Consider the following 23,039-nt stretch of genomic DNA (forward strand, 5'->3'; position numbering starts at 1 on the left):
TCCCCCAAGTAGGGACCTCTCACAAAACGCTTCAGCTTCAGCTTCAGCTCCCTTTTCCTACAGCCCAGCTGTTTCATGTTCAAATTTGCCCGCTTGCTGTCCCTGGCAGCTATGCCACAGCTTGCTCGCCCGTGGTGCGGTGAGTTCTTCTTGTTCAAAAAGCAGGACAGAAACAGTTCCTTGGGAAATGGATGGCGTTTCAGGGGCTCCCCCAGGAGGGAAACCTCTCGCAAACCACGTTCCCCTCCCACACCTTCAGCTTGAGTATACGCTCTTTCTTTAACACGTTTATTTTATCCAGAAGCGGGGCCCAGATCCCAGGAGATGACTGAGGGATCACAAAGCTGTGCATGCATCTCCTGCTGCTTGGAGAAGAGCTTCAGGTGGAACGGGTCTTCCTGAAGGCAGTGTCTCTGGAGGCCAAATGTCCTGGCTCGCGGAGGAGCTAGCTGCAGCCAGGGCTTTAGATGAACTTCAGGCTTTAGTAGGAGGGCTTGGTTGGGTGAATGTAGCTGAACAAGGCGTGTGCCCTGTCATGCTGCTTCTCAGGGAAGTAAAGGCAGAGCTTGTCCAGGAGATGACCTGGCCAGAATTTATTGTCGTTTGTCTTTTGCATCTTATTCCTCTGAAGATGCCTGTGGAAAAAAAAAGGGGGGGGGGGGGGGGGGAAATGGAAGAAAAAAAAAAATGAGAGGGAATAGCATGCTTTACAGAGATAAATTCTAGGCAGTTTCACTGCTTCTCTTAGTAAGGGCAAAAGTGAGCCTGACAAGAACCAGCTCTCCGGGCTTCCAGGCCCCGGGAAGCTCTGCCAGACGTGTGCAGACCACGTTGGTCCTTATTAGACATGACTGACACTGGAAATGCCAGCTTGGGAAGCTATCTTACGAGCTGGTACGTTGCCCATCACTGCAGTATCTAAGCACTTTAACTGAGATAAACAAAGAAGATTGAGCTCTGCTTTGCAATGTTTTTTTCTCTTCAGAAGCTTCTCCAGCCATCCAAAGCTCAGCTCTTCAGGACTGCCTGTCTTCCACAAGAATGAACATTCTCTGAGGGGATTTCAGACAAGCGTTGGGTCGGGCTGAGGAGTTTTGTCACCTCTGTAGTTCAGAGCACAGAGCTAGTCCCAGCTAGTCTGCGGAGCTCCTGCCAGGCACCACAAAGTGTTCACCAGCACCACTACAGCCCAATGACTTAGCTAAAACACAGGAGTGGCCGTGTAGCTGAGGAGAGGATCTGCCTCTTTGCTGTCGCTTGCTGCTCCCTTGCAGCCTCCTAATGGTTCACTCCGGTGCCTTGGTACTGCCTCTGACACCGTGGGGACTGAGCGCAGAGGGGCGATGCACAGCGGGGCAGCAGGAGGGCACTGATCTTAAGCCCTCTCTTGAACAAACCTGTTTTCCGCCTCCTTGGTCTGGCTTCCAGATGCAGTTCCTGATCTGGAGGTGCTTCCAGGGGATGGAGCATCAGCACGTCCTGTGCTGTAGTATCCCCCGGGCTGCCTGATCTTCCTTATGTCTTCTCCCTCCTTGATGATCTTGTCTCCTGGATGCAGCAGGCCTGTTGGCAAAGTGCACAGGGGAAACAGTCATGCCTCGCCTTGGGATCAGGAGCTCAGATGTTGTAGGCGTGGCAGTCTTCAGCTGAGCCACAGCCATGTCTGCTCCTGGCTATGGACCTGCTGATCCCGACTAGGGTCTGACCTCCCGGCTTGACTTTGGACCTGCCCCATCACCACAAAGTTGCCTCGTGAGCTGCACTCTTGGTTGAACCTGACTACCGCCCCAGGGGCAATGGGACAGGGCCCTGGCTGATCTGCAGCACCCTTTGATATCTCAGCCCTGCTCTGGCCCTGCCGAAGATTTTGCTGATCCAAACCGGCAGCATCCACCATGGCTCTCCGAGGGCTGCAAACACGCTCCATTGGCAGCACCCCCTGGCACCAGCCATGCTTCTGGGCTTGGGAAGAGATGTGACCTTGCCAGATTTAGCGCGCTCGCATCAGGCCCCTGGTCTTTGCCTTACCTTTCTGCAGCGTTGGCTCAGTGATGTGAACGTTGCGCTCTCTGCACAGCTTGGAGCTCTCCAGGTAGCTCACGAGGGCACGCCTGCGATATCGGTCAACCAGTTCTCCCAAGTTGGCCTGCACAGTTGACGGCAGGCAGTGCTCATCCACGGGGCCATCCCCAGATCTCACCATCCGGCACTTTTCTTTCCGTTCTATCGGGCTGTCTTTGCTCTGCAAGTAAAGGGCACGTCCCGATTAGCATTCGCTGAGGCCCTGGAGTCGCTGCCTTCCCTTCAGAGAAGCTACAGGCAGGGATTCATCTCAGAAGTGCGTGCAAACGGGAGTCGGCACCCTTCAATGGGATTGCAGGGACAGGCACTCCTCTGGGAATGCAATTCCCACCCAGAGCTGGGTCCTCAGACAGATACTCCCTGGAGGGCTTAGCAGAAGAGCAGCACACCAGCCACAGGTGCCTCAGATAAAAAGTGTCTTGCAGTCACCTTCTCCTTTCTGATCGTGTCAGGGAGCCAGAGGGTCTCCCCATAGCCCGTGACTGTGGGGCAGCACGTTGGCAAGAGGAGGGAGCCCTGGCTTCTGCCAGAGTTCCTCCAGCCCAAGATGCTCCAAAGAAAACATATGGGAGTGAGTGAATGAGTGAGTCACTGTTCTATTTCCATCGGACCGTCTTGCACTGGGCCGCACCACTGACCAGGACAAAGCGCTTATCAGCACCTGAAGGGACAAATCCCAGTCTGGTGGATAGGTCGACTAGATGATCAGACGACAACGCCTTCCCCAGACATAGAAACTGTTTCACCTTCTCCTCCTCCTCCTCCTTCTTGCCAGCTACCCAGAAAAAGTGTTTCTCTCACCGGAGTGTTCTGAAGCCAAACAAATTGCCATTTGAGGCGGCTTGTAGCACCTCAGCTGCAAGGCACCATGTGGTCAAGGGACTACTGAGAAGCTCATACAATAACCCCTTGCCCTTCCCTCTACTGCTGCGCTGTCCTCTAAACCACCCCACGCTCGCCAAGGCATGCAGGTGCTCTTGTTCTCCTGCCACATACACAGTACCTTCTCCCACCGTCTCCTCTCTCTTGAGAGTTTTCCAGCCTCTTCCATCTCATCGCAGCTCAGACGTCGTCGTTCTGGCTCGGTGTTGACTGGTGGGACTTCCAACTGTATTAACTTTCTTTTGGGCGTGGTAGGAGGATGAGGCTTCATCCATTTGGCTGTGCCCCCAGCAGAAGGTGGACAAGTGGCAGTTCTGCAGGTGGCTTTCTGCAACTGAGCTTCTGCACCTGCCATAGATTAAAAACGCCCAAACAAAAAGCCCAGAGAAGCCACGTTAGAGCGTAGCAGAAAGGAACATCTGATCCATGATTAAGACAAAGGGGTTTGGCATGTTGTGCTGACTGGAACGCCCAACAGAGCTTACGAAAGAATAAGCTCTTCTGAATCGGTGTTTTCCAGCTGACACCAACAGCTGGAGAACGGGTCTGCTTTGATTGGGCTGGCTGATGAATGCTAACAAGCCAAATCCAGTACAGGATGTTAAACCGCAGGGTTCAGACCGTGGTCCCAACCTGAAAGACTGGATACGCTGTTCTCCTGCAAGTGGGCTGACTATGGGATTGCCCATCCCCCGGATCCCTCAGCTCTTCCCTAGAAGTCTCCTTCTGGCCACTCTGCTCTAGGACAACGGTCTCAAGAAGCCGTGTTCTGGACCCGCTTTGGCATTTCCTGCCTGTATAGAGATGCTTTCCCAACGCAGTGCTCTCCTCTCACCTGTCTTGCTCTCTTGGGATTGTCCTTTCCTCATTTCCAGCCACTGCTTTTGACAGTCAGTCAAATCTTCGGGGCTTATCAAATTCCCCGGTTTTGAGGAAGTCAAGAAGACGACCACGTCCTCCAGATCGTTGTCGCTGATGGGAACTTTGGTCTGGCAACCAAAACAGAAAATGACAGCGGGATTACCAAAAGATCAAGGCTTGCCCCAGAGTGGGAGGGGTGAGCTTTGCTGTTGCTCCCGACGCTTTTGCAGGGAAGCATGGCACAAAGGCAACCTGCTGAGGTTTCCTGATGGCCCTGATATTTTGGCTCGGACTAGAGTATCAGTTAACATCTGAACTGCTAAACCCTAATAAACCTGAACGTGCTCTTCACAGCTCTGTCATGCTGCAGCCTGTGGAAAGTTGAGGCCCAGTGGGAGCCGTGCTGTGCAAACATGGACTGAAAGGCAGTGAGTGCAGCGTAGGCCGGGGAGGTGGAGGAGCCTGGTGGCGGAAAGACCAAGTATCAACACCAGGAAACTCAATGCCAGTTCAGGGTCTACAGCAGGATCCCAACAGCCTCATGGTGTGAGCACTGACTGTCTTCCAGGTCTGTGAGGCAATGGGTTTCTTCACTCCCTCCTGGGACTTGCTCTAGGTGCCTCTCTGCAGCTTTCCCTTCCCTTTGCCCTTCAGCTTTTCACAGGTTGGTGGGAGCCATTCTAGGAGAGTACGGCAAGCGAAAGCGTACCTTGCTGAAGCTCTTCCATTTGCTCTGGGTTGGCATGCAGGAAAACAGGGCAGAGTTACAGCTGTTCATTATTTTTTCTGTTCCCTACGTACCTCCTTGATGACTTTGATGAAGTCTGCTCTCTTGATCTTCCTCCCCTCCATACCAGCCTTCCTGAATACGTCCACCATCTTCAGCTTCTGTTTGTGTAGGAGGTTATGCAGCGTGACAAGAGCCTGGGGGTATGGCGCGCAAACAAGGGGAATGCCACCCTTCTTCCAGGACTGGCTGCTCTTTGGTGGTGAGCGCTGAAAAGGATTAGAAAATACCCCGAGGTCACCGTTATCCAGGATCACCATGCCCGTCAATGCGGCATCAGCTGGGGCAAAGCAGCGTCACTACCGATTTCACAGCAGACGCCATTTCCCACGCCATTCCCGTACTTACGTCCGGGCTGTCAGCCATGGGCGATCTGACAGCAGCCGCCCTGTCTGCTCTGCGTCCCTTTATTCTTTCCCAGCATCTTCCTTCTTGATTGCTGAGGAAAGGTTTGCGACTCAGCCATTTTTCAATGTCCCCAAAACGATCCAGCTCCGTTCGAAACTGCCTTCTCGCCTGAACCCAAGCCTCCACCGTCTGTAGTCCCTCTGCTGTGTCGGAGGTGGTCTCTGGGGAGCTGAGGCTATCTTCCTCCTCCTGGGGCAGCTGCAAGACGGACAAATGACAGAAATCTGTGGCCTGACTTGGATTCAAAAAGGGAGAAGCTGGTCTTGGCACAGGTGGAGCAAGAATAATGTGACATCTGGATTTGGATGGCCCACACCTACTTGCTTTCAGTTTAAAGGCAAAAGTTGGATACATATTTCTCCAACGGTGTCATTGGAAACTATGCTCCAAGACCGCTTCTGGCTTGATGTCAGTCAAACCCTCGATCACACCCTCACTGCTCACACTGGTGCTTTACACAACAACAGATGCGCTTCTTGCGGAATCGAGAGCTGGGGTCAGGTGGGCATGGTGGTTTCCAAAGATGGCAGTCAGCCCATCACAGAACAGCGTGGAAACACACGTGGCAGGACGTGGTCAAAAGTGGTGGCCTCCATGCTTGCAGTGGGCAGGGGCCTGCGTTTCTGACGTGCTTCTGGCTCAACAGGGAGAGGTGGGGTGGAGACAGGGCCATCAGGAAACCATAAACAAACGTGTCGGCCATTTTGCGTATGAAGAACGGCCGGAGTGCTCTCCGTGCCACTTGGAGAGACAGCTCTCTCCCTCCGTGCCACCGGCTGGAACCGGCCGAAGCCAATGTGACTGGCAGAGCTCCTGCTCGAGCTCCAGAGCCAGTGCCTGGGCAGAGGCGGCCTGCTTTCCAGGGACAGAGCAGGCCCACTGATGCCCTCACCCTGGCCGGCTGCTCATTTTGCCCCTTGGACTCTACTGGCAATTCCTCCCTCACAGCAGTGAGCAGGCGAGAATGAAAGCCACAGCCACCCGCCCTGCTGTCTGGAGGGAGCAATGCTGCTGGGGCTTGGAGGCCTTCCCAACTCAGTGCCACCCCAACCGGAAAAAGGCTGCTCTCTTGATCCTCCCGTACCTGGGCCCTCCGCATCGTCTCGCTTTCTCTCCCAGCTTGCTCTTGAGGCAGTTCTGGCAAGGTGACCCTTCCTTCTTCTCTGCTCTCTTCTTTCTCCTTCCTTTTGGCCATGGATGCCTCCAGTTTTCTTCTGTCGTTCAGCCCAAATACAGACCGTCTTTTCTACAGGAACCCAGAAATGCAATAGCAGCGGTTTAGTCGCATCTGTCTTGTCTTTTTTTTTCTTTTTTTTCCCAAGAATGCTCTTCTCTCTCCCATCTTCCCCTTTGTCCCCAGTTTCTGTCAACAGACAGTTCTTACAGATGCAACCAGAAAGCCCTTCTGTTTTGACCAATGAACTAAGTCATCAAAGAGCTACTTTTTGAAAAGGGCTACAGTTCCTCTTCTGAGGTGAACAACACCCAAAATAGGTAACTGAATGGGAAAATGAGCCACAGTAAGAGATCGCCTCAGAATCAGTATCTGCGGGTTTGGGTTTTTTTTTTTTTTTACGTACCTATTTCTCCTAAGATATCCCCACTAGGTTTTCTACAATCAAGTGACACAACAATTGCCTCAATCCATATTACGTACCCGTCCTGTCTGCCTGCGTTCTTCAGAAGTAGGCGATGGCAATTCAGGGCTCTCCAAAGGAGGTCCTTTGTGCTGCCTTCCTTCTGTGCCTGCACGTTGCGGCAACAGTCTGAAAATACACACCGGGGTGAGTCGGTATGAGTGCAGGAAGGGTTTCTTCTCCAGCCTGCGCTCACGCTGCTCACCTCCTTCGGCAGCAGAGTGAGCTCTCTGCACCCAGTTGTCTTCCCGTCCACAGAGACAGGGATAACCCTGAGCTGTAACGCTCAGGTGTGCCACCAAGGACACCAAGGAGACGAGCTTCTTCCATAAGGAAGGCTCCAGGACACGCAGCGTGATGCGGCCCTCTTGGTGGAACAACGAGCGGATTTGCATCCTCTGCAACGACAGGCACCTGGAGATACTGGTGTCCCCCTCCTGGCCATTACACTGGCCACTGCAAAGCCGTCCCCAATACTGTGGGACTTCCCATCCAGCAAGGAAATGCACTGTGTGGTGGCGGCTGTTAACGGCCCTTCTGAGTTAATACAAACACTGGGTCCAAAGGAAACTGGGGAACAGGTTTCTCAGGGAGCTTGGGCAGTCTCTGTCCCTGAAGGCTTTGAAGACGAGAGTGGATAAAGTCCTGAGCAACCTGGTGTGACCTCAGCTCATAGCTGACTCTGCTCGGAGCAGCTGGTTGGACTAGGACCTCCCGAGAGCCCTTCCAACCTCTGTTACTGTGTGAGCCTATAAAACATCCGGCACAATCCCTAGAGCACAAGGCCACTCTGATCGAGTCCTTTCAGAATCTCACCTGCCACGAGGCCGTTTTCCCTCCGTCTTCTCCTCTGCTTCTTTCTCCACCTCAGCGCTGGCTAAGGAGTCTGGAGGAAGGCCCTTTCGCAGGTGGCGTAATGTGTGACGAATTGCCGCTGCAAGCGCGAAAGCAGAAAACCTCTCAGAACGGGCAGGAGGAGGCACAGATCTGCTCTGATTTACCAGGAGGGGTAAATAGAGGCACACAGGGTGCCTCTACCACCCCAGGCATCTGGGCCCTAAACACCCACCGGTAATGAAGACAGGCAAAGTCACAAACCTCTGCCAGGAATCAGTCCCTAACATTACCTTTGATTCCCATGCTCCTCAAAGCACTCTCGAATTCTGAAAGTATCTCTTTGTCTGTGAGAGAAGTTCTTCGAGGCCCTGCCCTAGTCTCAAACCTGTAAATAGGAAGAAGGCACCGTTCTGAGAAAAGGGCTGCTTTGCCAGATGAGTGTCGAGGCATCTCTACAGAGCCAGCCCCGCATCCTAGGCTATTAAGGGAACCACTGAGCAGTGCTGGCCTCAGGAACGGCTCAGCAGCCCCTCGCTAGACAGAGGTTTTGGTGTTTTGGCTCAGTCCTCCTGGGCCATCTTGACCCAAGAAGGTGTTTCAGAGATAGTGTTGGGTTCACGTGAGTTTCGCAGAAGGCACGGAAACGTCACAGACAGAGGACTTGCATGCATCTGGTCTTTGATCCACCCTCTAAGAGAAGCTTTCTGTGTTATATTCAAAACAACACAAATAGTAGGATCTTATTTCTGTTACGTCTTTGGGCAGTCTCTACCAATGGGAAGAGAAGGAGCTGATGAAACGTTAGGGGGCTTGCCTAAATTCCTCTGCCTAGCAAACCAGTTCCCTCTGATGGGAATAATGGTAAAATGCAAACCACAGTCAGTAACGGAGGATGCGTAACTCCAGGCTAAGCAAAAGCAAGGATGAAATTAACAGTAATTTCAAAGCAGTAATTTGACAGAGCGCTACCAAACGTGAGCTCAGCACATCTGCGCTTGGCCAGACACGGGCTGCAGAAACAAATATACTCACTGTGGTAACTGGTAGACACGGCCAAAACACCTCGGAAAGAGAGCGACTTCTTTGTCCGATATGACCCATTTCTTCTGCAACAGGGACAGAAACATCTGACGTGACTCCAGGGAAATGGACTCAATGCTCACAATGGCCTGTCCGTGGCTCCAGGAATTAGTGGCCTCTCAGCAAACTTGTGGCCAAGCGCTTCAGCCCCTTGCTAAAACAAGCTGCAGAGCATATCATCTACTAGGGCGAGGAACATCGCCAGCCTTTTGGCAAGGACAAGAGTTGACGGCATCGGGCAGGAGACTCCTTCTTTACCAGGGACGAAGTCAATGGAGGCAAACACAAGGGAAGGCCCATTACGAGCCTGGGCTCCTGGCTGCTGCTTGCAGTGAGGTGGCTTGCTTTAACTATTGCTGGACCGAGAGCAAATGGTTCCGAGCTGGTTTTATCCCCCGAGTCCTCCCAAAAATTTCCAAAGAGTCTGCACGCCTCTGCAATGTGGAGGAAGCCAGCCACCACCTCCTTCTCTTCTGTCAGGCCCGGAGAACTACGCCAATGGCGTGCCAGCACCATGAGGGGCTGGTCTCAGCAAGGCCTTGGTGTCTCTGCCCCTCAGGCTCATGTCCGGAGCGTGGGGTGAACGTCATCGCCCCTGCCATTGCTTTGGCCTTTCTCCTATTTATGGCAAGGCCCTTCCGGGGCTTTCCCTTGCTCAGCAAAAGTACTGCGTACTTTCCAGCACCCTTGAACCACAGCAAATAAAAGAAAGAAACTACAGAGAGCTTTCACTGCTACAGACCATGCCTAGCCCAAGTGACCCAGCACATTACAGCTGGCCATCTGGGCTCAGTTCCCCAGTCCTTTGACGGGATGTCAAACCCACTCTAAGTAGCACTGGAAAAACAATAAACTTACACTGAGCAACTTCTCTACCGTGTACGTGGACTTGTTGAGGCTCATTAAAAAGTCTTCACAAAATGCCATTGTCACTTCTGTTCCCCGGATAGCAAGAGTGCCGAGATCCTTTAAAATGAAGTCCATGTCTTCTCTGTTTGATAGGATGAAGTAGAAAAAGTTCAGGGTCTCCTGCATACAGTTCTGCACGACTTCCTCAGGATAGGGGACATCCGAGTGGAGCTTCTTGTAGCTCACTGACACTTTCTTGATCTCATCTGGAAAAGAGGAGGAAGACTGTAACTCAGACAGCAGTTGAGCAGACTCAAATAAAGTGCCAGCAGCTCTCAGGTAAAATACATTGCTGTAGCACTGTCTGGTCTAACCACCTGGTACAGCTCCTTAAAGGAGCTGACGTAGGCCCCTCCGCAAGTTAAGGTCAAATCACCCCATTAACGGATGTGCCAAGCCACAGCCATAATTCCCTAAACAGAAGCAAGGACCTCAGCCATCTGTGTCCGAGGACCTCGGCCACCTGCGTGCACGCTGCGCAGGAGGGCAGGACAAGGTGGGAAGAATGGGGCTGGTTCTCATTGGGAAGAGCGGAGGGTGCCGGGGATCCCACATGTAGCACACTCCTGGGCTGGGCAGACCTGGATATAAACACAAATAAGCCACCGAGCCCTTAGTGCTGCACAGGCCCCATCGATGGCACGCTGCAGATACAGCAACAGCGGCAACGATCAGAAATGGCAGCAAATCTAGCCGTCGGCAGGTTCCTGTGCTAGCCATCATCTCCATCTCGCATTCAAGGCTCTCTACAGCCAACTTTGACCGCTTCTTTGCATAAAAGTAGCTGTAAGGGCCTGTGGGCATTTGCCTCAACAAGGCCCGGCGCAGTGCAAGAACAAGGTATCAGCATCATCTCAACGGCTTTATGGTAGACAGTTCCAATGAACGACCATCAGCCAGCGGGCATCCTATCAATCAATAAATATGGCTGGCACGAAGCCAGTTGCTAAAGCAGATCATGTTAGAGACGGTCTAACTTTGTACAGCCTTGATAAAAACTAGTCCAAAAGAAATGGCCCCTTTCCGGGCATTGCTGCTTGGTGGGCTGTTTGTGTCATCCCACAGAGGCTGTTCTCAGGGCCTTCTGAAGGCCTCTGATGGTGTCCATCATGGCTTCTAAACGGCAACCAGCATAAAGCCCAAGTATATGGACGCAGGGGAAAACAGAGAGTGTCATTGCTCTTCTTACCAGGAACAGGTACAGAAGCATGTTGCAGCACACGGATCTGTGCAACAGTCCTGGACAGCGAAAACAGAGGTCTCTGAAACGTGAGCACCTCGCCATTTTCAAAAGAGAGCCACTTTTGAATGTGAAATGTCCCCAGTCCTGTTATGCTGACAGCCCGAGGCTGGAAAAAGAAGAGAAGGGCAAGCATTTGCAGGTTGAAAAACAGAGTGAGGACTTGTGAGAGCTTGCAAGGGGGGTGCCTCGTGCCCTGCCGTCTCCTGGTGCAGAACACTTTTGCACACCTCAGCCAGATTTTTGTTCCTGTATTTATATATTGCATATCTGTAACATATATATTTTACGTTACTCTTTTTAGATACATATTTTACGTTACTCTTTTTTACATTTGATTATTTATGCTGGGACCCCTGAAGACATCTGGGCGAGGGGAGGGGTAGGCTAGGATCCCACCTTTCTCTGCAGGAGCTGTTGCCGAACACACTTAGACACGCTGCTCCAAATAGCAACGACATCTGGAAAGCAACGGAAAGACACGTCAAGCTCTAAGTCAGCCAGATCACGGCCCATCGGCACATCTGTAGGCAAGGAGAGAGCCGATGCAAGTGCGCTCCAACGTGCCCCACAGGATAAATCCATCTGTGACACAGGCCGAATCTTTGACTGGCCTCAGCCTTCTTCCAACAGCACATCTTTCCCTTCAGAGCCAGATCCCCGAGTGTGACCCACTGCGCAGGGAAACCTGTCCGGGGGACTTGCACCACGGCACCAGGAGGGTGCTGCACGCGCCGGACTCCGCGGGGCTCAGGGTGTCCCTAGGGGCCTCCCGCGCAGGGAGGAACCCCGCTTCCCACAACGATGCGTGCCGTCCACCTTGTCTGCAGTGATGCTCGTCAGAGAGCTCCCAAAGGCCTTACCGTTAACGGAAAGCTTCTTGAGGGTGGGAAACGTGACCGTGCTGCAGCCGTCAACCTTGCTGCAGAGCTCGATGTTGGTGATCAGCGCTTCCAGGTTTGTCATGTTCTTGCTTTGGGTCAGCACGTGAGGCTGCCAGGGAAGGATTTTGATGGCTCCTACTGGGAAACACCCCCTCTCCGATGGCCTCGCCTGTGCTTCGCCAAACAGCTGTCCCACCGCCTGTCTCCTCTGCCTCTCTGAGGTACAGGAGAGACTTCTCGCGTCCCCTGCATCCGAGGGCTCGCCGAGGCCTCGCAGGGAAGTGAAGGGAGGGTCTGGGGCACGGGGTTATGATGAGGAGGGGCTCTGTGACACGGGCTGAGGTCACAGAGGGACACCCCACGTGACCCCCACGCCCACTGACCCGGCCAGGTTTGGTCCTGCACTGAGAAGGGGGCTGCTCCCTAAAACACACACCCAATCCTCACTCCCCGAGGAGGGTGTGTGACAGGGAGACCCTCCGAGGTGTCACCAAATGACAGAAGCGGGGCACAGAATCACACAATCTGTTGGCGATAGAAACTGGAATGTGATTTGTTTCCTCTGGCTTGTTCCTTCAGCACAAATCCCATGTTGATTGAATTAGTCCCACTTCTGCTGCTGCATCCCAGCTGATGGAGATTACAGCTGTTCCTCCCTTCAGTCTGACCTCTCTCAAGAGGTCAGTAGAGAGATCAGACACGCTTCCTCCTTTTCACATTTTTCTTCTCTTCCCTCCTTACTTGCTGCTTATTCCGTAGAAGCCGCAAAAAGGGACTTCTCTCCCTTTATACAACTGAAAAATCTGAAAGACCTGTCCTGATATGTCATTAAAAAAGAATAAACGAGTTTCTTCTATAAAGCTGAACTTGGTTTTGCGTAGTATCCCCATGTTCCAGTAGCCACATTTTAAGGCATATCCTCTGACAGGAGCTGAACACTGACCAGCCATCTGTTATAAGATAAAACATTCTCTATATTCATTCTACCCTTCCTGACTGCTCACTCAGAATGTGCTAACCAGCACTAAGAATCTCGTGAGTACACTTACTTCAACTCATATGTTTCTTATTCCAATTTAGCTGCTCTAATTACATTTCAGTGAAAGTACCATGTTGTTCCTTTGACCCTCTACCCTGTCTCCACTACAAGAAAATGTCCATAACTCAGTAACTGAAATGCAGAGAACTTCTGCATATAGACTCTGCGTGCTGGTAGACACAGTCTGTTCTCAGAGAGAAAGAATCTTAGTGTCTCCTTATTCACAAACCTTTTCTTTAGCTCAATATTCAGTTTCCTTTGTATCATCGTCAGGTTGTTTGACATTTATTTATAATTTCCTAACTATCATAAGCTTTAGAGTGTCACTCCCCCCGACTTTCCCAAGGGTGCCATGCTATCTGATCAGATACTGTAATCTTTTCGGGTAACAAGGCGGGTCTCCATAATAGCAGTTGCACAAGAATTCTTGTTCCTTACCCATGTAACTCAAATGTCAAAACATTGAAACCCGGGTTAAGTTTGTTCCTAATTTTCCGGTTTAGAAACGCTAAACCATTTTTCTGTTTATCCCATTAGACTAATAACCTGTAAGGAATCATAGAATCATAGAATCTTTTAGGTTGGCAAAGACCTTTAAGATCATCCAGTCCAATCATTAACCAGCCATTAACACTACCAAGACCACCACTAAACCAGTTAAGGGTAGAGTAGCAATTTCATGTTTCCTGGCTTGGTGGCTGGATTATTTATAACGAAAATAAAAACTAGGAATCATTAAGATTGGAAAGGACCTCTAAGATCATCAGTCCAACCATCAACCCATCACCACCATACCCACTAATCCATGTCCCAGAGTGCCACGTCTACGCGCTTGTTGAACACTTCCAGGGATGGGGATTCCACCACCTCTCTGGGCAGCCTGTTCCAATGCTTGACCACCCCTTCTGTGAAGACATTTTTCCCAATATCCAATCTAAACCTCCCCTGATGCAGCTTGAGCCCATTTCCTCTCATCCTATCGCTAACTACTTGGGAGAAGAGACCAGCACCCACCTCACTACACCCTCCTTTCAGGTAGTTGTAGAGAGCGATAAGGTCTTCCCTCAGCCCCCTCTTCTCCAGGCTGAACACCCCCAGCTCCCTCAGCCGCTCCCCATCAGCCCTGTGCTCCAGACCCTTCCCCAGCTTCATTGCCCTTCTCTGAACACGCTCCAGCACCTCAATGTCCTTCCTGTAATGAAGGGCCCAAAACTGGACACAGTATTCCAGGTGCAGCCTCACCAGTGCCGAGCACAGGGGAATAATTGCCTCCCTGCTCCTGCTGGCCACACTATTCCTGACACAAGCCAGGATGCTGTTGGCCTTCTTGGCCACCTGGGCACACTGCTGGCTCATGTTCAGCCGCTGTCGACCAGCACCCCCAGGTCCTTTTCAGCCAGGCAGCTTCCCAGCCACTCTTCCCCAAGCCTGCAGCGCTGCATGGGGTTGTTGTGACCGAAGTGCAGGACCCGGCATTTGGCCTTGTTAAACCTCATACAGTTGGCCTCGGCCCATCGATCCAGCCTGTCCAGGTCCCTCTGCAGGGACATCCTACCCTCCAGCAGATCGACACTCCCACCCAACTTGGTGTCATCTGCAAACTTACTGAGGCTGGCTGCACTCAATCCCCTCATCCAGATCGTTGATAAAGATATTACACAAGACTGGCCCCAAAACAGAGCCCTGGGGAACACTGCTCGTGACTTAAGAAAAATTCAACAATGTCATCAAAATACTAGCAGAAGCCACCAGTTTGCAGTCCCGGTTAAAATCTCTCCATGTATCCACAGGAGATACACAAAAGAGGAAATGAAGACAATTTCTCTCACCTATCTCCTCTGAAGTGGACATGGTTTAGTGGTGGACTTGCAAGTGTTAAGGTTAACAGTTGGACTCGATGGTCTTAGTCTTTTCCAACCTAAATGATTCCATGATTCAATTCAGATCACGCACTGGTTGAGGTGGGCAGGGACCTCTGGAGGCCATCTGGTCCAACCCCCCTGCTCAAGCAGGGCCACCTCTTTTTTACCGAGTAAAACTGTGGCGCCTACAGGCATAAAGGACATCCCATTTCCCTCCCCCCAGTGCAGTACTGAGTATTGCCACCATGACACAGATATATCGCTTTATCTCTGTGCACGGTTAATGGAATTGTAGATTTTCTTTGAAGAATTAAAGATCAGTTTCACTGTCTGAAAATCCTGTATGTGGTATCTGGAGGCAGGAACAGGTGGCAGAGGGAATTCCAGCTGGCCTGGCTCTAGCTGGTAGTTTGTCATCTGGCAGTGCTCCCCCAAGTAGGGACCTCTCACACAACGCTTCAGCTCCCTTTTCCTACAGCCCAGCTGTTTCATGTTCAAATTTGCCCGCTTGCTGTCCCTGGCAGCTATGCCACAGCTTGCTCGCCCGTGGTGCGGTGAGTTCTTCTTGTTCAAAAAGCAGGACAGAAACAGTTCCTTGGGAAATGGATGGCGTTTCAGGGGCTCCCCCAGGAGGGAAACCTCTCGCAAACCACGTTCCCCTCCCACACCTTCAGCTTGAGTATACGCTCTTTCTTTAACACGTTTATTTTATCCAGAAGCGGGGCCCAGATCCCAGGAGATGACTGAGGGATCACAAAGCTGTGCATGCATCTCCTGCTGCTTGGAGAAGAGCTTCAGGTGGAACGGGTCTTCCTGAAGGCAGTGTCTCTGGAGGCCAAATGTCCTGGCTCGCGGAGGAGCTAGCTGCAGCCAGGGCTTTAGATGAACTTCAGGCTTTAGTAGGAGGGCTTGGTTGGGTGAATGTAGCTGAACAAGGCGTGTGCCCTGTCATGCTGCTTCTCAGGGAAGTAAAGGCAGAGCTTGTCCAGGAGATGACCTGGCCAGAATTTATTGTCGTTTGTCTTTTGCATCTTATTCCTCTGAAGATGCCTGTGGAAAAAAAAAGGGGGGGGGGGGGGGGGGAAATGGAAGAAAAAAAAAAATGAGAGGGAATAGCATGCTTTACAGAGATAAATTCTAGGCAGTTTCACTGCTTCTCTTAGTAAGGGCAAAAGTGAGCCTGACAAGAACCAGCTCTCCGGGCTTCCAGGCCCCGGGAAGCTCTGCCAGACGTGTGCAGACCACGTTGGTCCTTATTAGACATGACTGACACTGGAAATGCCAGCTTGGGAAGCTATCTTACGAGCTGGTACGTTGCCCATCACTGCAGTATCTAAGCACTTTAACTGAGATAAACAAAGAAGATTGAGCTCTGCTTTGCAATGTTTTTTTCTCTTCAGAAGCTTCTCCAGCCATCCAAAGCTCAGCTCTTCAGGACTGCCTGTCTTCCACAAGAATGAACATTCTCTGAGGGGATTTCAGACAAGCGTTGGGTCGGGCTGAGGAGTTTTGTCACCTCTGTAGTTCAGAGCACAGAGCTAGTCCCAGCTAGTCTGCGGAGCTCCTGCCAGGCACCACAAAGTGTTCACCAGCACCACTACAGCCCAATGACTTAGCTAAAACACAGGAGTGGCCGTGTAGCTGAGGAGAGGATCTGCCTCTTTGCTGTCGCTTGCTGCTCCCTTGCAGCCTCCTAATGGTTCACTCCGGTGCCTTGGTACTGCCTCTGACACCGTGGGGACTGAGCGCAGAGGGGCGATGCACAGCGGGGCAGCAGGAGGGCACTGATCTTAAGCCCTCTCTTGAACAAACCTGTTTTCCGCCTCCTTGGTCTGGCTTCCAGATGCAGTTCCTGATCTGGAGGTGCTTCCAGGGGATGGAGCATCAGCACGTCCTGTGCTGTAGTATCCCCCGGGCTGCCTGATCTTCCTTATGTCTTCTCCCTCCTTGATGATCTTGTCTCCTGGATGCAGCAGGCCTGTTGGCAAAGTGCACAGGGGAAACAGTCATGCCTCGCCTTGGGATCAGGAGCTCAGATGTTGTAGGCGTGGCAGTCTTCAGCTGAGCCACAGCCATGTCTGCTCCTGGCTATGGACCTGCTGATCCCGACTAGGGTCTGACCTCCCGGCTTGACTTTGGACCTGCCCCATCACCACAAAGTTGCCTCGTGAGCTGCACTCTTGGTTGAACCTGACTACCGCCCCAGGGGCAATGGGACAGGGCCCTGGCTGATCTGCAGCACCCTTTGATATCTCAGCCCTGCTCTGGCCCTGCCGAAGATTTTGCTGATCCAAACCGGCAGCATCCACCATGGCTCTCCGAGGGCTGCAAACACGCTCCATTGGCAGCACCCCCTGGCACCAGCCATGCTTCTGGGCTTGGGAAGAGATGTGACCTTGCCAGATTTAGCGCGCTCGCATCAGGCCCCTGGTCTTTGCCTTACCTTTCTGCAGCGTTGGCTCAGTGATGTGAACGTTGCGCTCTCTGCACAGCTTGGAGCTCTCCAGGTAGCTCACGAGGGCACGCCTGCGATATCGGTCAACCAGTTCTCCCAAGTTGGCCTGCACAGTTGACGGCAGGCAGTGCTCATCCACGGGGCCATCCCCAGATCTCACCATCCGGCACTTTTCTTTCCGTTCTATCGGGCTGTCTTTGCTCTGCAAGTAAAGGGCACGTCCCGATTAGCATTCGCTGAGGCCCTGGAGTCGCTGCCTTCCCTTCAGAGAAGCTACAGGCAGGGATTCATCTCAGAAGTGCGTGCAAACGGGAGTCGGCACCCTTCAATGGGATTGCAGGGACAGGCACTCCTCTGGGAATGCAATTCCCACCCAGAGCTGGGTCCTCAGACAGATACTCCCTGGAGGGCTTAGCAGAAGAGCAGCACACCAGCCACAGGTGCCTCAGATAAAAAGTGTCTTGCAGTCACCTTCTCCTTTCTGATCGTGTCAGGGAGCCAGAGGGTCTCCCCATAGCCCGTGACTGTGGGGCAGCACGTTGGCAAGAGGAGGGAGCCCTGGCTTCTGCCAGAGTTCCTCCAGCCCAAGATGCTCCAAAGAAAACATATGGGAGTGAGTGAATGAGTGAGTCACTGTTCTATTTCCATCGGACCGTCTTGCACTGGGCCGCACCACTGACCAGGACAAAGCGCTTATCAGCACCTGAAGGGACAAATCCCAGTCTGGTGGATAGGTCGACTAGATGATCAGACGACAACGCCTTCCCCAGACATAGAAACTGTTTCACCTTCTCCTCCTCCTCCTCCTTCTTGCCAGCTACCCAGAAAAAGTGTTTCTCTCACCGGAGTGTTCTGAAGCCAAACAAATTGCCATTTGAGGCGGCTTGTAGCACCTCAGCTGCAAGGCACCATGTGGTCAAGGGACTACTGAGAAGCTCATACAATAACCCCTTGCCCTTCCCTCTACTGCTGCGCTGTCCTCTAAACCACCCCACGCTCGCCAAGGCATGCAGGTGCTCTTGTTCTCCTGCCACATACACAGTACCTTCTCCCACCGTCTCCTCTCTCTTGAGAGTTTTCCAGCCTCTTCCATCTCATCGCAGCTCAGACGTCGTCGTTCTGGCTCGGTGTTGACTGGTGGGACTTCCAACTGTATTAACTTTCTTTTGGGCGTGGTAGGAGGATGAGGCTTCATCCATTTGGCTGTGCCCCCAGCAGAAGGTGGACAAGTGGCAGTTCTGCAGGTGGCTTTCTGCAACTGAGCTTCTGCACCTGCCATAGATTAAAAACGCCCAAACAAAAAGCCCAGAGAAGCCACGTTAGAGCGTAGCAGAAAGGAACATCTGATCCATGATTAAGACAAAGGGGTTTGGCATGTTGTGCTGACTGGAACGCCCAACAGAGCTTACGAAAGAATAAGCTCTTCTGAATCGGTGTTTTCCAGCTGACACCAACAGCTGGAGAACGGGTCTGCTTTGATTGGGCTGGCTGATGAATGCTAACAAGCCAAATCCAGTACAGGATGTTAAACCGCAGGGTTCAGACCGTGGTCCCAACCTGAAAGACTGGATACGCTGTTCTCCTGCAAGTGGGCTGACTATGGGATTGCCCATCCCCCGGATCCCTCAGCTCTTCCCTAGAAGTCTCCTTCTGGCCACTCTGCTCTAGGACAACGGTCTCAAGAAGCCGTGTTCTGGACCCGCTTTGGCATTTCCTGCCTGTATAGAGATGCTTTCCCAACGCAGTGCTCTCCTCTCACCTGTCTTGCTCTCTTGGGATTGTCCTTTCCTCATTTCCAGCCACTGCTTTTGACAGTCAGTCAAATCTTCGGGGCTTATCAAATTCCCCGGTTTTGAGGAAGTCAAGAAGACGACCACGTCCTCCAGATCGTTGTCGCTGATGGGAACTTTGGTCTGGCAACCAAAACAGAAAATGACAGCGGGATTACCAAAAGATCAAGGCTTGCCCCAGAGTGGGAGGGGTGAGCTTTGCTGTTGCTCCCGACGCTTTTGCAGGGAAGCATGGCACAAAGGCAACCTGCTGAGGTTTCCTGATGGCCCTGATATTTTGGCTCGGACTAGAGTATCAGTTAACATCTGAACTGCTAAACCCTAATAAACCTGAACGTGCTCTTCACAGCTCTGTCATGCTGCAGCCTGTGGAAAGTTGAGGCCCAGTGGGAGCCGTGCTGTGCAAACATGGACTGAAAGGCAGTGAGTGCAGCGTAGGCCGGGGAGGTGGAGGAGCCTGGTGGCGGAAAGACCAAGTATCAACACCAGGAAACTCAATGCCAGTTCAGGGTCTACAGCAGGATCCCAACAGCCTCATGGTGTGAGCACTGACTGTCTTCCAGGTCTGTGAGGCAATGGGTTTCTTCACTCCCTCCTGGGACTTGCTCTAGGTGCCTCTCTGCAGCTTTCCCTTCCCTTTGCCCTTCAGCTTTTCACAGGTTGGTGGGAGCCATTCTAGGAGAGTACGGCAAGCGAAAGCGTACCTTGCTGAAGCTCTTCCATTTGCTCTGGGTTGGCATGCAGGAAAACAGGGCAGAGTTACAGCTGTTCATTATTTTTTCTGTTCCCTACGTACCTCCTTGATGACTTTGATGAAGTCTGCTCTCTTGATCTTCCTCCCCTCCATACCAGCCTTCCTGAATACGTCCACCATCTTCAGCTTCTGTTTGTGTAGGAGGTTATGCAGCGTGACAAGAGCCTGGGGGTATGGCGCGCAAACAAGGGGAATGCCACCCTTCTTCCAGGACTGGCTGCTCTTTGGTGGTGAGCGCTGAAAAGGATTAGAAAATACCCCGAGGTCACCGTTATCCAGGATCACCATGCCCGTCAATGCGGCATCAGCTGGGGCAAAGCAGCGTCACTACCGATTTCACAGCAGACGCCATTTCCCACGCCATTCCCGTACTTACGTCCGGGCTGTCAGCCATGGGCGATCTGACAGCAGCCGCCCTGTCTGCTCTGCGTCCCTTTATTCTTTCCCAGCATCTTCCTTCTTGATTGCTGAGGAAAGGTTTGCGACTCAGCCATTTTTCAATGTCCCCAAAACGATCCAGCTCCGTTCGAAACTGCCTTCTCGCCTGAACCCAAGCCTCCACCGTCTGTAGTCCCTCTGCTGTGTCGGAGGTGGTCTCTGGGGAGCTGAGGCTATCTTCCTCCTCCTGGGGCAGCTGCAAGACGGACAAATGACAGAAATCTGTGGCCTGACTTGGATTCAAAAAGGGAGAAGCTGGTCTTGGCACAGGTGGAGCAAGAATAATGTGACATCTGGATTTGGATGGCCCACACCTACTTGCTTTCAGTTTAAAGGCAAAAGTTGGATACATATTTCTCCAACGGTGTCATTGGAAACTATGCTCCAAGACCGCTTCTGGCTTGATGTCAGTCAAACCCTCGATCACACCCTCACTGCTCACACTGGTGCTTTACACAACAACAGATGCGCTTCTTGCGGAATCGAGAGCTGGGGTCAGGTGGGCATGGTGGTTTCCAAAGATGGCAGTCAGCCCATCACAGAACAGCGTGGAAACACACGTGGCAGGACGTGGTCAAAAGTGGTGGCCTCCATGCTTGCAGTGGGCAGGGGCCTGCGTTTCTGACGTGCTTCTGGCTCAACAGGGAGAGGTGGGGTGGAGACAGGGCCATCAGGAAACCATAAACAAACGTGTCGGCCATTTTGCGTATGAAGAACGGCCGGAGTGCTCTCCGTGCCACTTGGAGAGACAGCTCTCTCCCTCCGTGCCACCGGCTGGAACCGGCCGAAGCCAATGTGACTGGCAGAGCTCCTGCTCGAGCTCCAGAGCCAGTGCCTGGGCAGAGGCGGCCTGCTTTCCAGGGACAGAGCAGGCCCACTGATGCCCTCACCCTGGCCGGCTGCTCATTTTGCCCCTTGGACTCTACTGGCAATTCCTCCCTCACAGCAGTGAGCAGGCGAGAATGAAAGCCACAGCCACCCGCCCTGCTGTCTGGAGGGAGCAATGCTGCTGGGGCTTGGAGGCCTTCCCAACTCAGTGCCACCCCAACCGGAAAAAGGCTGCTCTCTTGATCCTCCCGTACCTGGGCCCTCCGCATCGTCTCGCTTTCTCTCCCAGCTTGCTCTTGAGGCAGTTCTGGCAAGGTGACCCTTCCTTCTTCTCTGCTCTCTTCTTTCTCCTTCCTTTTGGCCATGGATGCCTCCAGTTTTCTTCTGTCGTTCAGCCCAAATACAGACCGTCTTTTCTACAGGAACCCAGAAATGCAATAGCAGCGGTTTAGTCGCATCTGTCTTGTCTTTTTTTTTCTTTTTTTTCCCAAGAATGCTCTTCTCTCTCCCATCTTCCCCTTTGTCCCCAGTTTCTGTCAACAGACAGTTCTTACAGATGCAACCAGAAAGCCCTTCTGTTTTGACCAATGAACTAAGTCATCAAAGAGCTACTTTTTGAAAAGGGCTACAGTTCCTCTTCTGAGGTGAACAACACCCAAAATAGGTAACTGAATGGGAAAATGAGCCACAGTAAGAGATCGCCTCAGAATCAGTATCTGCGGGTTTGGGTTTTTTTTTTTTTTTACGTACCTATTTCTCCTAAGATATCCCCACTAGGTTTTCTACAATCAAGTGACACAACAATTGCCTCAATCCATATTACGTACCCGTCCTGTCTGCCTGCGTTCTTCAGAAGTAGGCGATGGCAATTCAGGGCTCTCCAAAGGAGGTCCTTTGTGCTGCCTTCCTTCTGTGCCTGCACGTTGCGGCAACAGTCTGAAAATACACACCGGGGTGAGTCGGTATGAGTGCAGGAAGGGTTTCTTCTCCAGCCTGCGCTCACGCTGCTCACCTCCTTCGGCAGCAGAGTGAGCTCTCTGCACCCAGTTGTCTTCCCGTCCACAGAGACAGGGATAACCCTGAGCTGTAACGCTCAGGTGTGCCACCAAGGACACCAAGGAGACGAGCTTCTTCCATAAGGAAGGCTCCAGGACACGCAGCGTGATGCGGCCCTCTTGGTGGAACAACGAGCGGATTTGCATCCTCTGCAACGACAGGCACCTGGAGATACTGGTGTCCCCCTCCTGGCCATTACACTGGCCACTGCAAAGCCGTCCCCAATACTGTGGGACTTCCCATCCAGCAAGGAAATGCACTGTGTGGTGGCGGCTGTTAACGGCCCTTCTGAGTTAATACAAACACTGGGTCCAAAGGAAACTGGGGAACAGGTTTCTCAGGGAGCTTGGGCAGTCTCTGTCCCTGAAGGCTTTGAAGACGAGAGTGGATAAAGTCCTGAGCAACCTGGTGTGACCTCAGCTCATAGCTGACTCTGCTCGGAGCAGCTGGTTGGACTAGGACCTCCCGAGAGCCCTTCCAACCTCTGTTACTGTGTGAGCCTATAAAACATCCGGCACAATCCCTAGAGCACAAGGCCACTCTGATCGAGTCCTTTCAGAATCTCACCTGCCACGAGGCCGTTTTCCCTCCGTCTTCTCCTCTGCTTCTTTCTCCACCTCAGCGCTGGCTAAGGAGTCTGGAGGAAGGCCCTTTCGCAGGTGGCGTAATGTGTGACGAATTGCCGCTGCAAGCGCGAAAGCAGAAAACCTCTCAGAACGGGCAGGAGGAGGCACAGATCTGCTCTGATTTACCAGGAGGGGTAAATAGAGGCACACAGGGTGCCTCTACCACCCCAGGCATCTGGGCCCTAAACACCCACCGGTAATGAAGACAGGCAAAGTCACAAACCTCTGCCAGGAATCAGTCCCTAACATTACCTTTGATTCCCATGCTCCTCAAAGCACTCTCGAATTCTGAAAGTATCTCTTTGTCTGTGAGAGAAGTTCTTCGAGGCCCTGCCCTAGTCTCAAACCTGTAAATAGGAAGAAGGCACCGTTCTGAGAAAAGGGCTGCTTTGCCAGATGAGTGTCGAGGCATCTCTACAGAGCCAGCCCCGCATCCTAGGCTATTAAGGGAACCACTGAGCAGTGCTGGCCTCAGGAACGGCTCAGCAGCCCCTCGCTAGACAGAGGTTTTGGTGTTTTGGCTCAGTCCTCCTGGGCCATCTTGACCCAAGAAGGTGTTTCAGAGATAGTGTTGGGTTCACGTG

At 52.4% G+C, this 23,039-nt stretch overlaps 2 protein-coding genes across 2 annotated transcripts; both read right to left on the bottom strand.

Annotated features, from left to right (window-relative positions):
* Positions 1-481: 481 nt before the first annotated feature.
* LOC142595746 (EF-hand calcium-binding domain-containing protein 12-like) lies at positions 482-11,689 on the bottom strand. The gene is made up of 16 exons (XM_075724584.1): positions 11,587-11,689; positions 11,123-11,184; positions 10,673-10,832; positions 9,433-9,689; positions 8,527-8,600; positions 7,785-7,879; positions 7,474-7,591; positions 6,678-6,786; positions 6,105-6,266; positions 4,961-5,218; positions 4,627-4,821; positions 3,800-3,953; positions 3,086-3,312; positions 2,029-2,242; positions 1,398-1,563; positions 482-635 (listed from the first exon to the last, which is right to left on the bottom strand). Exons 1-16 carry the CDS (start codon positions 11,687-11,689, stop codon positions 482-484), a joined length of 2,508 nt encoding a protein of 835 aa, XP_075580699.1.
* Positions 11,690-15,404: 3,715 nt separating this feature from the next.
* Positions 15,405-22,720, bottom strand: LOC142595747 (EF-hand calcium-binding domain-containing protein 12-like). The gene is made up of 11 exons (XM_075724585.1): positions 22,708-22,720; positions 22,397-22,514; positions 21,601-21,709; positions 21,028-21,189; positions 19,884-20,141; positions 19,550-19,744; positions 18,723-18,876; positions 18,009-18,235; positions 16,952-17,165; positions 16,321-16,486; positions 15,405-15,558 (listed from the first exon to the last, which is right to left on the bottom strand). Exons 1-11 carry the CDS (start codon positions 22,718-22,720, stop codon positions 15,405-15,407), a joined length of 1,770 nt encoding a protein of 589 aa, XP_075580700.1.
* Between the last annotated feature and the right edge of the window lie 319 nt (positions 22,721-23,039).

Source organism: Pelecanus crispus, chromosome 22 (genome assembly GCF_030463565.1).
Source record: "Pelecanus crispus isolate bPelCri1 chromosome 22, bPelCri1.pri, whole genome shotgun sequence".
NCBI classification, from domain to species: domain Eukaryota; kingdom Metazoa; phylum Chordata; class Aves; order Pelecaniformes; family Pelecanidae; genus Pelecanus; species Pelecanus crispus.

Excerpts from the sequence above, each read along its gene's own strand:
- LOC142595746 (XM_075724584.1), bottom strand. The coding sequence starts at position 11,689 with ATGACAAACCTGGAAGCGCTGATCACCAACATCGAGCTCTGCAGCAAG. Across the intron at positions 10,833-11,122 it reads AACAGCTCCTGCAGAGAAAG|CCTCGGGCTGTCAGCATAAC; the intron begins GTGGGATCCTAG and ends TTCTTTTTCCAG. Across the intron at positions 6,267-6,677 it reads AACGCAGGCAGACAGGACGG|AAAAGACGGTCTGTATTTGG; the intron begins GTACGTAATATG and ends GGGTTCCTGTAG.
- LOC142595747 (XM_075724585.1), bottom strand. Across the intron at positions 21,710-22,396 it reads GGAAAACGGCCTCGTGGCAG|ACTGTTGCCGCAACGTGCAG; the intron begins GTGAGATTCTGA and ends GTGTATTTTCAG. Across the intron at positions 19,745-19,883 it reads CCATGGCTGACAGCCCGGAC|CGCTCACCACCAAAGAGCAG; the intron begins GTAAGTACGGGA and ends AATCCTTTTCAG.